Below are 15601 nucleotides of genomic sequence, written 5' to 3'. Positions count from 1 at the left end.
TGAGACAACCTACCACCGCCACCATCGTAGAGGAGATACATGGAGGCACTTCTATGATGATGGGTTAATTACTGAGAAGCAGTATATCCGGGCTACTAGAGCGCCCCCCAGGTTTTTAAAAGTAATTAAATAATGTCAATATTGTAAATAAAGATTTGATTTTTCATATATTGATACATGTTGTCCCTCATTTACAAGGCCCTACGGTTGATTACGAGGAAGAAGATGAGGAAGAAGGAAGCGAAGAAGGGAGCAAAGAAGGGAGCGAGGATGCTTAGAACTTAGTTGTAGAAGTAGTCCTAGCTACTCTTTTTTGTACTTGAAGCTATTGGCTTGGCTTTGTGCCTCTCTTGTATTTACACTCCTCTTATTTTTTGTACTTGAAGCCACAAGACGTGGCTAGGCTTCGTGCTATATGTACATACAAGCACTTTTTGGGCTATGAATTAATATACACTCCTATTATTTTTTTGGCTTTCAATGAATGCCTTGTGAACTAAACGTTTTGGAGTTGTAATATTTTATTCGGAATTGTAATCATTGGCTATAGACGTGCTTGGAATTGTGCTAATTAAAATGTGGTTGGCTGTAAGAATTGAATTGCACAATGTGGAAATGGGATTCTTGTAACCACATAGCATACACAACATACACAAGATTCTGTTCAACCACACAAAATTTTGCTTTTATTAAAAAAAAGAATTCTGTAGAGCGTCTATAAGTGCATCTATGTATGCATCTTTCTATTTTTTTAAAATTTCTACAGAGCGTCTAAAAGCGTGTCTATAGGTGCGTTTGTCTGTTATATAGATGTGCCTATAGACGTGCAAATAGACACACTCGTAAGTTTTTTTTAAGTTAAGGAAACGCGTCTATGTGCACGTCTGTGGGTGCTTTGTCTTGTTGTGAAAGAAGTACATAAAAGGACATCAACCATATAGAAAGGAAGAGTATGATTACCAACAACATGGGTGTAAGAGTAGATTGATGAAGAAGAACATACTCATAATGATAGTGACAATAACAAACATGGAGTTGATGGAGATGGGTCAGAGATGGGGAAGAAGATGGCAAGTTTGAATAAAGAGTTCTCATGAATAAGACAAGGAAGAAATTGTAGATGAACACGCCCATGACCAAATAATATGGAAATAGAAGATAGCGATTAGCTTGGTTTAAAATGCTAGAGAAGCTATGATAAATTGAACATGCCTAGGAGATAACATGTTCATTGTCATTGTGTTTCCTAACTTTTTTTTACCGAACTCGTTATTCTCTTCTTTTTTGGTTATTTTTTTGTCAAACTAGTTATCCTCTTCTTGTTCCATTGATTTAGTCATAGCTTTCTTCCTTTGCTCCTTCCTTCTTCTATTATTCCAGATCTCTCTACCATATTTTTTTCAAAACCAATTGGCGGGCCTTGCTTTTTATTATTTTCCTCATCTCCAACCCATCTGTATCGTTGTTATCCTTATGCCGACATGTGTGAACATTTCCAAAGGGGGCTTGACTAGTGCTCACGAGCGTGAGGGGGCTCTCCATTGACGAAATGTGTAGGTGGTCACAAATCGTTGTTGAAGAAAGCCACCCTTATATGGGGCTTAGTTGTATTACGATATCACTCTTCACATTAAGCTTCAAACCTTTCCACTATCATTTTGCCCCTCATCTCTAGCCTCATTAAGAAGCCATGCTCCTAGCAACGATTCCACAAACTTCACTTCCGCCAAACGGCACTGATTTTAGGACTATTGCTGTCCTCTCTAATTATGATGAAGATGGTCCTGGCAACTTGAATGTCTTTCACCACAATAGCGCCCACACCTAGACAAATACGTACAACTTATCCATAGGTGCCTGCGAGGATCCCCTCCGTTGTGGAGATCAATTCAGTCTATGTGATCTAGCGACTAACAAGTGCAGCTGTCCACAACCTAGCTACTTTTATTGTCATTCATATCATATGCATGTTCCTCAACAAGCTACTTTTGTTGTCATTCATTTCATATGCATGTTCTTGCCAAACATTTTACACCTTAATATACCTGTTCCACACCCTTAGTCCATCACAACAACACCTTTCAACAGTAGGAGATTTGTTGTTTCCAAAGTTGATACCCGTGCAGAGCTTCATATGCCCAAACACCAGTAGGCTCTTGGGTCCTTGATTCCTCACATGAAAACTGGAGTAGATTGCAATAGAAAAACGCCGAGCTAGCTCTGTTTTTCTCTTGTTACATGTCATAGGCATGGCAAGAGCCCAACGGAAGGCCACTAGAGCTAGCACTATTCTTGAGCATAGTCCAACGTCCAATTGAGAAAGCTCCCTCCCTTCGATGAGGCAAGAGAGCCAGCCTAGCAGTATTTGGTTATGGAATAGGGAACGTTTGGAGGGTGGAGGATTTAATCACTTTAATCATATTAATCAGATTGACGAAAAGCATAGTGTGCATAGATTGTTGAATTGTAAAGCAAGAATCGACAAAAAGCAAACTCAAATTTGGAAAACTCAAATTTGGAGGAGTTTTTGTAGCCCTTGATATCAATTTAAGATCAAGGGGTTAGGATAGAAGACGTGGCTCAAGGAGAGCTCTTAAAACCAAAACTTCCCTCTAGGGTGCCTACCGTAATGATAGCACGTGTGAGAGAAAGAAGAACACAACGACCTACAAATATACATTTACATGAGACCTTAATATTTATACAAGACTGAAGATCTTAAATGGTCAAAGTAGCTAAAAAATTCAACAAGATTATGGTGCATAACAGGCAAGTAGAGGGGAGCCAGCCCTCGCTTAATTTTGACAAGATAATGGTGCATAACAGGCAAGAAGAGGGGAGCCATCCGTATCACTCTGAGTGTCACGACTGGAAGGCATGGAGAAGTGGAAGGTGGAGGCGGCAGTAGATGTAGAAAGAGAAATGGAGGTGGAGTTGGAGAGGGAGGGGGAGTGAGGGACGAAGGAGTGAGGAGAGGGAGAGGGTGGGAAGGTGGGAGCGGGCAGCTGGGAAGGGGTGTTGATGAGGTTCTCGAGCATTTGAACGACGGTGGCCATGGATGGTCGTGAACTGGGCTCCCACAGGACACACTGAAGGGCTATTTGTACAAAGTGCTCCAGTTTGGCGAGAGGCACGCCACCCCGCAAGCGATTGTCAAGCAATTCCCACAGACCATTGTCCTCCCCGTCGTCCTCCTCCGCATCGTCATGTTCATGCAGCCCTGTCTTGATGCCTGCTGCGACGCGCATTGCCCGCATTGGCAAATAGTCCCTCTGGTCTTTCAGACACCGCCTTCCGCTCACGAGCTCCAGGAGCACCACTCCCAAGCTATACACATCGCTCTTGGCCGTGATTGTTGCATTCTGTAGCCACTCCGGTGCCACGTACCCTCGCGTTCCCTTCAGCGTCGTCACCTGGAAGCTCGTATCCCTACGGCCCATCAGCTTTGCCAGCCCGAAATCTGCAACCTTGGCACGTAACTCGTCGTCCAGTAGGATGTTCTCTGGCTTCACATCGCAGTGCACTATCCTCTCCGCACTCTCTGCATGCAAGTATGCCAACCCCCTCGCCGTATCCAACGCAATCCTGCACCTCGCTTCCCAATCCAGCACCCTCCGGCTTAATTCCTCCCCGTTGCCTTCTTTCTCAAACAGCCATTTATCCAGCGACCCATTACTCATGTGCTCATACACTAGCAACCCCACATCTCCCTCTGTGCAGAAACCCTTCAAGGTCACCAAATTTACATGAGACACGCTGCCGATCGTTGCCACTTCAGCCCGAAACTGATCCCAGCTGCTTCCGCTTCCTCCATCCAACTTCTTGACAGCCACTTTGATACCAGAAGGAAGAACACCTTCGTACACGGACCCAAAGCCTCCAGAACCGAGCTTAGATGAGAATTCCTTGGTGGCAGATTGGAGATCTCGATAAGAAAATCTTGGAGGAAGTCGAGGGAGTGCATGTAAACAGAGCTCGTCAGCTCTCGCTTTGGCCTGACTTAATCTCCTCCGCTTATAACACAAACAATATACTATTAAGCTGAGACATACCACGAACGATGCAAATCCACCAACTGTTACTATGACGATCCGTATGATGGAGGTTCTCTCCTTCACAACTTTCAGGAAAAGAATCTGGTTTCCGTTCTCCCCTTTCAGCACCGTCTGGAGTATCGAGAAGAGGGAGCACGAATGACCATAAGAATCATAAAGAGCCGCTCTGCACGTGCAGTTTTGCGCACACAAAATCTTGCAGTCCTGTGGAGACAAGACTGAAAACGCATGGAGCTGAGGATGAAAGGAGACATTTACTGAAACGAAATCGTATCCGCTCGCTTCCTTCCTTGTGCAATCGAAGCTTGTATTACAACCGTAACCTTGTGGACAGCTGCACTCGTTAGTCGCTGGATCACATAGACTGAATTGATCTCCACCTCCACGGCTGAGGATAATCCTCATCCTGCTCACTTTGTCTTTTGTGGGAGCAGCGCTTGCATGGGTCCCTCCTTCCGTCAACGGGCCTGGAGCCTAACGGAGTTTTCCAAACGGAAGGGCATTTATCTGAGGTGAATTACGGGGAAGGTTAACCTTCCCCAACGAGGTAAGCATTTATCCCCTGCTGCACTCCATCTCCCCTGCTGCTGCTCCATCGCCCCTGCTGCTGCTCCATCGCCCCTGCTGCTACGCTCCATCCCGCTCCATCCCTGCTGCGCTCCATCCTTGCTGCGCTCCATCACGTGGAAGACCAACTCCCTTATCCAAAGCTCCCTTATCCAACGCCCCTCCATCGCTGGCCATATTGGTGGAATACTCTGTTAACACTGGCCTTATCCATTGCTCCCACTCCCTACTCCTTCGCAACTCCAGCCTGAGGCCTCCCGTTCGAGGTGTGCTCCAAGGTTTGCTCCCACCTTCACCTGCAGCGCTTTCATGGGTCGATTGCTCCAGCCACAAAGTCGACGCGTGTCCCCTTCCATGTGTCCCCTTCCACCAATATTCCATCTGTCCTTCCACCGATACTCCATGTGTCCCCTTCCACCAATACTACATGTGTCCCCTTACTCCCCAAACGTTACTCCCTCCATTAATCCCCCCTTTGGATCTCCTTCTTCCTCATAGTTATTTACGTCTTCTTGGCCCTCGCTTGTTCTATAGGTTCGGGAGGCCAACACGTGGGCATCTGCAAGAATTACAAAAGCATCTCTGTGAAGATTACCATCCACCGTCGACCCCATGGCTTCCCTCCCAGTGACTGCGTACGTTGTGCCTTTCTATTCAATCATGGTGGTTGTGTTTTTTTTAAATCCTTTTTACCTATTTCTAAACTTCTTCGATGACAGGCTTCAAGACATTGAGAAAAAAGCAATTTGCTTGAAACAAACTTATTCTGGATACCATATCAGCAAATTGCAGACACCTCCCATTGGGTTATTTAATGCAAGCAACCTGCATTGGGATCTTGTTGAAGACCTTGGATCTCGATACAAGGTCTGTCGCATAGCATACATCAACATGGATCGTGTTGACGACTTCATTGAGGGAGAGAGCCAAAACTCGATGTTCCCTACAAGCTTTCGCATCCAAAAGACAGAACATAAAAAGGATGGGTGCCTCAAAAAGTCAAAAGACAATTCTTGGTTACTTAAAAAAACGTAAGCTCTTATCAATTTATGTTGAGTTCGATCCTTTGTTGTTAATAGGTCCTCCCTCATTGCAATATGGGTGTGGTGTAGGTATTGGTGCTCCTTCGGTCCCTTGGATGCCAAATTTATGTTGAGTTCGATCCTTTGTTGTTAATAGGTCCTCCCTCATTGCAATATGGGTGTGGTGTAGGTATTGGTGCTCCTTCGGTCCCTTGGATGCCAAAAATGCTCTACTACTCCCTGTGGATCCCAACAAAGTTCCAAAGTTAGGAAAAGGATCTAGGCCTCATGCAATGCATGGGCGGAATGCAGTAGGCTGCCAATGCCATTTTGTGGTAAAGCAGTTGTATCATTGGGTTGACGTAGCATGCATTTCATACATTCACATGCATCACACTAACTTGGATGACACTATTTGCCATGGAAATTCTATGGATATTATAAGTGATCCCAACCTTGCTTTTGCCCCATGGCTATCCTTAGACAGGAAACAATGGATATTCAATATGTTGTGTAAGGGGTTCACTCCCTCACAAGTTTTGGACAAGCACATTGCAATGGTGCATCAGAGGCAACAGTTAAGCCCGGATTGTGTTTATCAAAGAGACGATTTTGTTTCCATTAGGGATGTACTTAATATTGCAAAGCGTTTAGCTTCGAGTACGTATGAACTACACTCCAATGATGCCCAAAGCATACGAATGTGGATGATTGAGAATAGAGACCATGTCTTCGTATATCAAGAACAAGACAATCACCATGACTTCATCCTTGGTATCCAAACGCCTTGGCAACTACAGAAGATGAGTGAGTTTGGAAATGATAACTTGGTTGCATTAGACTCAACATTTGGAACAAATGTGTATAAGGTAAGAGTTTATATTTCTCTACACCTTATTATAACTGCATTTTTCATTCTCATTCTCATCCTATATTTCTTTCATGTTCTAGTAATATAATGATAGCTACACTTTGGCTACCTTGTAGTTTCAATTGTACACTATGTTGGTTTTTGATCCACATCGTAATGGAGTTCCGGTTGCTTGGGTGATCACCTCGAGTTCCACTACGGATGTGGCCGAATATTGGTTGAGAGTGTTACGCAATCGTGTCCTTGACTTCAACAAGTCGTGGGATATCAATGCCTTTATGGTAGATGATGCAGCTGCAGAAATCCAAGCTTTGAGGTACACATACTTATTGGATAATGCATATTGTCATTTGTGTGTTCTCAGTCTCTGCTAATTTAAGACCTCCTAATAGCTTACTTACTCTTTTTTTGAATGCATGTAGACGTGTCTTCAATGTACCTATATATTTATGCCTTTGGCATGTTCGACGGTGCTGGTTAAAGCATGTCATTAAAAAGGTCAACGATTGGCCCAAACGTGCCGAGATTTTTAAGAGGTTGGGATTAATCATGCATATGGGACGTGATAAATCATGGTCTGACAAGCAATTGATGGTTGAGGTTGAGATGGAGATTGACCAATTCATAGAAGACTTTGTCGAGGAATCGAAGTTCCTAGAGTATTTTCAAGATCGATGGGCCCATCGCTTACGTAAGTTCGGACATATCCATACTCAAGGTGGTGTTACTTCTCTATATGCTGACTTGTCTATTGGGTCTACAAATCGTGCGTAACCTCTCTCTTGCTTAGTTGTGCTACAGCTATGTGGGTTCGAGCAGCACGTACTCTCCCACATGCAAATCAAGACACGAACGGGGCAATCGAGTCATACCACGCAACTCTGAAGTCTCGCTTTTTATGTGAGAAGAAAAAAATATATGGGCGACGTCTAGATTGGCTGGTACATAAGCTTACATCAGCCTGCTTACCCTACTACTGGTATATGGATGTTCTTAAAGAGAAGGGCTTTAAGCATAACTTTAACATCGAACGGCTAATAGAGCATTCTGTCACAAGAGCCCTCAATATTAGCGATGCATCTGTTACATTTTCAAGGGATGGACGCACTGCATCAGTTCTGAGTGAAAGCAAACGCGAACATTATTACACCGTGTACAATGCCATCTCTGAATGGGCCTGCTGCAATTGTAACTGGTCCAAGAAAGGGAATGTGTGCAAGCATCAAATCAAAGTTATGCTTCTTCAGGGCTTAGAGGTGCACACGATCGTTCGCAAGTGCCACAACTTGTACCAGGACAAGATTGGTGCTTCCTCTTCATCACATGCTCCAACAACAAGAGTGCATGTACATGACTCGACACTACATCCACATGAACGTTCAGGTAAAGGTACACATAATAAACTCATGAAATTATGTCATTTTATTTTGCAATGAGATGTACGCTTGGTCCAACACCTACACTTCATGCCCACACATGTGATTGGCTAGAATTTCATGCAGATACTTCGTACCAGGACCCACACAATCGAGAAATGTTATTGAAGTCAATTATGTCAGACTTGGATGAAGCAGTCGAGATCGCAGGTGATTTTTTCTTCCACTGCATGCATGTGTGTCATTGCTCAAAGGAGTTTTCATTCATAGGGAAGGGTGAGACCAAAGAACATTCTTTTAATGAATTTGTGCATACTTGTAGCAGACATGGTCTTCAAGGGGGCACCAAGATTAGATATAGCAAAAGCCTGTGCTTGGATTTCCACCTTCAAGGAAAAGACAAAATATTTTCCTACCATGTCATCAAAGGAGTCACATGACATTGATATGGCATTAAGTCCCGATGGACTTAGAGGTGATTGCATAATTTTCCGGTTCATGCACTAGGTATTCTTTGGTAGGGTCAGAGCCAAGGTGTGGCAATGTGTAGAAAAATACATGCAAATGTGTTTACTTGGTTGCTTTTATGTACTTGTAGCAGATATGGAATCGACTTCAGAAGGGGAAGCTGAGGAACACATAGCAATCGACCCTATTGAAATTTCTATCTTCAAGCACTACATGGGAAAGTTACCCTCTAGCATCAAAACAAAAATATATGGGCTTGTGCAAGCCCAATCAAATTGGGAGTGTGGTCTTCCATTATACTACATGCCCACATCTTTGTATACGAGGTGGGTTTACATCTTGGAAAAGAAGTTTCAATTTTATCCCATCCAAAATATGGGACCTTTGCTTATGTGGATAGTTCTAGGCAAAATACAAGTAATTTGTTTTTGTTTGGAAACAAATGGTGAGGGACCATGGATAGAGCAGCAAGTGAGACCACACATACCCGACAGATTCCTCTGCTTTGCTCAAAATGGCATAGGACATATGGGACATGGTCATGTCAAGATTCCTATGCTGGCACCACAAAGAAGATTGCGCATTGCCATGCCAGGGGATCCCGAAAGTCCAGGTATAATGTCCAAGAGAAGCTTGTAATAAATCATTGTGTGTCTATCTCATGGAATAGGCTTACCTCTTGTATACAACGTGTGGCTAAGGCAACCCTATTTTGGCAGAGTTAGAGACGAATTTGCAAGATTTCATTGATGGCATGGCTCTAAGCATTCCCAGGCACGTGCGAAAAATAATATTTGACAAGGCAGATGAAAAAGTGCCATGGATGTATGGTTTCCCATTGACATACATGCCAAGTGATCCTCATACCAGATGGGCTTTTTGGTTTGAATGTGACTTTCGTATTAGGCCACCCCAAAATTTGGGACATTTGCTCCTATGGCTGCTTTTAGGAAAGATTCAAGTAGCATGTTTTGTATTGTATGGAAGTGAGAACAGTCACTGGATTGAATCTCATATTAGGCAAAATATTCCAGAGCACTTCCTATGCTTCTTGCAAAACGGAACGATCCGCTTGGGAAATGGAGAGTATAGGTGAGTAGGCAATCGAAGTTCATTTGTATGTCAGTGTTGCCGTAAAAATTTGGAGAGTCTCTATTTGTTTTTTAAGAAAACGGTGAGCCTCTAATTTTGAAATTTTCCTCATGCAGGTGATGACATGAGACTACTTCAACATCTAGCGTCCCTAATGAGGCGAATGAAGCATAAATTTTGTGATGTAAAAGATGCTAGCGAGGCGACAGATTGTGTACTTCAGTTTCAGGTTGTGGAAGATGGTTATGATAACAGCATTGTTCGAAAGAAGCCATTTGTGGAACGAAGTCTTGCTAGGCGAAGAACACCACATGAGAGTGCAAAGCCTTTCCAAAGGCCCAAGAAGAAGGCTCCTGTAACGATGCAAAAAAAACTAGACAAGCAAGCTACATCAAGACAACCTAATCATTGATGTTATTGTTAATCTTGAAACATTGAATTGAATGTCTACCTAGGAACATGTCATCAATTATGGATTATTTTTTGCATATTTTGAGATGACTGTATACAAATGTTGTAATTGTGTCTCTAGCCTTCTAATTTGCTTTAAAAATGGGTGGATCCTTCATAATGCACAAAGTCATATGATCATGTAGGTAGAAACTCTCTCTCTCTCTCTCTCTCTCTCTTAGCTTTAAACTCATTGAGATTACATAGCAATATTAAACTTGGAGGAAACATAATAAAGAGTGGAGACTAATATGAATGAAAAGATTAACATGGATAAATAAGGCTTACAATGTCATTTCCAAATAGAGATTACAATAGTTGCATTTTGAATACAAAGCACAAGATGCAAATAGGTCCTTAGTCCTCCTTGTATTATGACTCACAATAAATAAGGCTTACAATGTCATTTCCAAATAGAGATTACAATAGTTGCATTTTGAATACAAAGCACAAGATGCAAATAGGTCCTTAGTCCTCCTCCGAGGAATCATCAACAAAAGGATTATCACACTTTGACTCAGGGACGAGGGATGTAGCCATGGAGGCTTGACGGGCTTGCTTCTTTCCGAGAACCTTCTCGGAAGTTCGGGACAAACGCTTCTCCTTACGAGCTGGAGCGTCCCAGGTAGCCATGAAACCTTGAACATGCTCCTCAATCCACTGTGCTTCATCTATCCCTTCTTTGCAAGGCAAGGTTTTCCATAATTTTTTGGCACTAAGCTTTGCCCTGTATTTTGCCTGAGCCCTACAATTGGCATACCTCTCTTCGACCGAGAACGAGCGCTTTATCGATCGTTGTAGGTGGCGAGAAGCACATGATGCATCCTCACTTTTCTTATCTTTGCATACTCGCTTTATCTTCGGACCGCGCTTCAAGTGTGGAATAGGAGACATGTTGTGTATAATTCGCCTGTGGTTGTTAAATGTCCTTAGAGTTGTGAACTTCTTGCGTTGAAGCGGGCATTTTTTGACCAAGCAAACAAACCAATAGTGCCCTTCATCCTCCACTCCGCGCTTGAAATTTTTACCGGCCATGGTTTGTGACGTTCTTGGTGGCTAAGATAAGCTCCTACACACCTCCACACCAAATTCACATGGGTGTGTGATTGGTTATGAAGGTTTACATTACCAAAAAAAAATGTTCTTAATGCAAAAATTATATTCACACATCATGCTATTACATTCAACATGGAGAGATTGGCCAACAAAAGGAAAAAGAGATTGGGGATTTTAAAAATTTCGGCGTTACAAAAAAAAAACCAGAGATAGTGAGATTATATTCACAGAGTGCGTGATTACATTCATGACTATTAGTTTGCCTTAGACTAAACAAACGGGTTAGTAGAATGTTGCTTACTGAGTATGAGGTGTCTTGCTTGGAGGGCCTGAGGCTTGACGTCGGGGCAGCGAGCCTTAGAGGCTATTGCTTTGTGGATCCTTGGAGCAAAGGAAGGGCGAACGTTGGAGCGGGTACAGCCAGCAAACTTTGCAGGTGAGGGTGGGAGCGAACCTTGGAGCACACCTCAAACGGGAGGCCTCAGGCTGGAGTTGCGAAGGAGTAGGGAGTGGGAGCAATGGATAAGGCCAGTGTTAACAGAGTATTCCACCAATATGGCCAGCGATGGAGGGGCGTTGGATAAGGGAGCTTTGGATAAGGGAGTTGGTCTTCCACGTGATGGAGCGCAGCAAGGATGGAGCGCAGCAGGGATGGAGCGGGATGGAGCGTAGCAGCAGGGGCGATGGAGCAGCAGCAGGGGAGATGGAGTGCAGCAGGGGATAAATGCTTACCTCGTTGGGGAAGGTTAACCTTCCCCGTAATTCACCTCAGATAAATGCCCTTCCGTTTGGAAAACTCCGTTAGGCTCCAGGCCCGTTGACGGAAGGAGGGACCCATGCAAGCGCTGCTCCCACAAAAGACAAAGTGAGCAGGATGAGGATTATCCTCAGCCGATCTCCACAGCGGAGGGGATACTCGCAGGCACGTATGGACGAGTTGTACGTGTTTGTCCAGTTGTGGGCGCTGCGGTGAAAGAGCTTCAAGTTGCCGGGACCATCTTCATCATAATTAGAGAGGACAGGTGAAAGAGCTTCAAGTTGCCGGGACCATCTTCATCATAATTAGAGAGGACAGCAACAGTCCTGAAATCAGTGCCGTTTGGCGGAAATGAAGTTGGTGGAATCGTTGCTAGGAGCGTGGCTTCTTTGTCGTAAAACTTTATTCCATCCTGATGGACATCTAAATACGCGGCTACCGACTTGTTCGTGTTGGGTGAAAAACTCCAGTACACAAACTGTGTGCTATTCATATACAGAACTAGACGCCCTTCTTCCGTTAACGTCATGCAATAGTTGCCTTGAACATTGAAATTTGCAAGACCGGGTACGAGGGCTCGAGAAAGGAGAGTAGTGTTTCTGGTAAACTTCATGCCCTCTAGCAGCATGAAGATTGGACTTTGATTGTAACTCTGCCAGAAAATCCCTTTTGTGTCATCTTGCAAAATTAGATTGCCATACTCGCTTAAGAACAACATCTGGACGCCCATTCCTCCGGTGTCTGTACGCCAAACTGTCTTCCCTCCAAGGATTTGCAGAGAAAGATCTCCGTCCTCACTCAACTTCATTCGACAGCTAGACGCCCGTTGAGGGTTTCCGTTGTTAGCAGCCCACAACAGTCCCCGTTCTACTTTCAGATCCGCAACTCCAGCCATGCAATAAGTCGTGGCAGCATCATCTCGCCACACTGCAAGCCTGAAGTTGAAGTTGCCATGGATTGATTCGAGCAGGTCCACAAACCCGGGGGGACTGATCGAACTGTCGTCGAGAGGCATCGTCGAATTCAGCGTAGCATTCGTTGAACAGCAAGCGATAGCCGGTAGAGTAGCCGATACATTAGAGAGGAAGCCAAGGATCAGGCATGTGAGGAAACTGGCGCTGAAACTCATGGCCAAGACTTAGATTTTGGATGTGAGGCTAGAGATGAGGATAGTGGAAAGGATTGACGCTTAACGTGAAGAGCGAGATCCTCATATAAGGGTGGCTTTCTTCAACAACGAGTTGTACCACCTACACATTTCGTCAACACTAGTCAAGCCCCCTTTGGACATATTCACACATGTGACATGTCAACATAAGAATATAATTACGGGGCTTAGCACATGGGAAGAAATAGGACTTGAAGGGGAAAAGGTGATCCCAAGTGGTCCCATGGATACTTCTGTCTTATTGCCATCCCACCATGTGCTAACAAAAAAAGAATAAGGTGAAAAATATTTAATCATTCAGAAGGCCTACCCAAGATTAAATCATTCAGAAGGCCTACCCAAGATTAAAAGAGCAAACAAAAAAGAATCCACTGGAGATGGTGTGGAGGAAGACTGCAAGAGATAAAGGAGAGAGGGAGAGAGAGAGAGAGAGAGGGGGGGGGGAGGGGGTGGAGCGAGAAAAGGACTTCAGGAGAAAAAGAAGGAGAGAGACAGAGAGAGACAACCTGCATTCAAGTCCATACTAGAGCTAATGAAGAGTTTAAGCCAAGTATCAACATATTGTCCAATAGAAAAAATGCACTTCCAAAAATTCTAAAAATACCTAATTTCTTCTTTGCCCAATTTGAAACATGGCTAAGGCTACCGAAAGGGCAGGCAAAAAAGAACTAGGGATGGGTTTCGGTGGAAGAGGACACATGGCATCATTTCATGTGTTTAGGAGGTGGGGAATTGCAACACTAAATCAACCCTACTTCAATGCAAAAAATGTATGTAATAGCCAACATCATGCTTGACTCATAAAGGAGAATGCGTGTATGATGATACATAGAGATGGGGATTGATTAGGGATGAAGATATGAATTAAATGAAGATACTGATTACTTTGAAGCAAAAATTTTGCTTTCTAATCATGAATAAGAGAGAGGAGTTGCAAACGAAAAAAAACAATGAAAAAAAGGCAAAAATGAAGATACATGTCATTCAATGTTATTCATTTTCCTAACATTTTCAACTACGTGAATTGCAGACGAAGACAGATGTGTTCAATGTTGTTCTTTTTCCTAACAAACCAATTTCCATGGCAAAAATGAAGATAGATGTCATTCAACATTTTTTGTTTTCCTAACATTTTCAACCACTTTAATTGCAGATGAAGACAGATGTGTTCAATGTTGTTCTTTTTCCTAACTAACCAATTTCCATCTTATTTTTCATTCTTATCTTCATGGATAGCCTCATAAAAGTAGCTTATTGAAGAACATGCATATGATATGAATGACAATAAAAGTAGGTTGTTGAAGAACATGTATATGATATGAATGACAATAAAAGTAGGTTGTGGACAGCTGCACATGCATATGATATGAATGACAATAAAAGTAGGTTGTTGAAGAACATGTACATGATATGAATGACAATAAAAGTAGGTTATGGACAACTGTACTTGTTAGTCGCTGGATCACATAGACTGAATTGATCTCCACAGTGGAGGGGATCCTGGTCGGCTCGTATGGATGAGTTGTATGTGTTTGCCTAGGTGTGGGCGCTATTGTGGTAAAAGACATTCAAGTTGTCGAGACCATCTTCATCATAATTAGAGAGGACAGCAACAATCCTGAAATTAGTGCCGTTTGGCGGAAATGAAGTTGGTGAAATCGTTGCTAGGAGCGTGGCTTCTTTGTCGTAAAACTTTATTCCATCCTGATGGACATCTAAATACGCGGCTACCGACTTGTTCGTGTTGGGTGAAAAACTCCAGTACACAAACTGTGTGCTATTCATATACAGAACTAGACGCCCTTCTTCCGTTAACGTCATGCAATAGTTGCCTTGAACATTGAAATGTTGAAGACCGGGTATGAGGGCTCGAGAAAGGAGAGTAGTGTTTCTGGTAAACTTCATGCCCTCTAGCAGCATGAAGATTGGACTTTGATTGTAACTCTGCCAGAAAATCCCTTTTGTGTCATCTTGCAAAATTAAATTGCCAGACTTGCTTAAGAACAACATCTGGACGCCCATTCCTCCGGTGTCTGTACGCCAAACTTTCTTCCCTCCAAGGATTTGCAGAGAAAGATCTCCGTCCTCACTCAACTTCATTTGACAGCTAGACGCCCGTTGAGGGTTTCCATTGTTAGCAGCCCACAACAGTCCCCGTTCTACTTTTAGATCCACAACTCCAGCCATGCAATAAGTCGTGGCAGCATCATCTCGCCACACTGCAAGCATGAAGCTGAAGTTGCCATAGATTGATTCGAGCAGGTCCACAATCTGGGGGGGACTGATCGAACTGTCGTCGAGAGGCATCGTCGAATTCAGTGTAGCATTCGTTGGATTGGAAGAACAGCAAGCGATAGCTGGTAGAGTAGCCCATACATTAGAGAGGAAGCCAAGGATCAGGCATGTGAGGAAATTGGCACAGAAACTCATGGCCAAGACTTAGATTTTGGATGTGAGGCTAGAGATGAGGATAGTGGAAAGGATTGACGCTTAATGTGAAGAGCGAGATCCACCATCAGCTCCATGCTTGTTATTGTCATTATCATTATGAGTATGTTCTTCTTCATCAATCTACTCTTACACCCATGTTGTTGGTAATCATACTCTTCCTTTCTATATGGTTGATGTCCTTTTATGTACTTCTTTAATTTAATGATAAACAATAGAAGAAATGGACTTGTTTCTTTTGTTGAGTAATAACTCAACAATAAGTGTTATA

The 15601-nt window shown here is 43.3% G+C and overlaps 2 protein-coding genes across 2 annotated transcripts; both read right to left on the bottom strand.

Annotated features, from left to right (window-relative positions):
* Positions 1–2627: 2627 nt before the first annotated feature.
* Positions 2628–12891, bottom strand: LOC147881660 (G-type lectin S-receptor-like serine/threonine-protein kinase SD2-5). The gene is made up of 3 exons (XM_087401622.1): positions 12006–12891; positions 11860–11955; positions 2628–4435 (listed from the first exon to the last, which is right to left on the bottom strand). The coding sequence occupies exons 1-3, from the start codon at positions 12841–12843 to the stop codon at positions 2796–2798; spliced, it is 2574 nt and encodes an 857-aa protein (XP_087257748.1). The 5' UTR covers positions 12844–12891; the 3' UTR covers positions 2628–2795.
* A 1503-nt stretch (positions 12892–14394) lies between these two features.
* On the bottom strand, positions 14395–15345 carry LOC147881659 (uncharacterized). Its single transcript, XM_087401621.1, has one exon. The coding sequence runs from the start codon at positions 15310–15312 to the stop codon at positions 14419–14421; it is 894 nt and encodes a 297-aa protein (XP_087257747.1). The 5' UTR covers positions 15313–15345; the 3' UTR covers positions 14395–14418.
* Between the last annotated feature and the right edge of the window lie 256 nt (positions 15346–15601).

The sequence above is a fragment of the Dipteris shenzhenensis genome, chromosome 30 (assembly GCF_047967505.1).
Source record: "Dipteris shenzhenensis isolate YYH24624 ecotype China chromosome 30, Dip_SZ_1.0, whole genome shotgun sequence".
NCBI classification, from domain to species: domain Eukaryota; kingdom Viridiplantae; phylum Streptophyta; class Polypodiopsida; order Gleicheniales; family Dipteridaceae; genus Dipteris; species Dipteris shenzhenensis.
The sequence above is the reverse complement of the archived record's forward strand: the minus strand, read 5'-3'. Positions and strand labels throughout refer to the sequence as shown.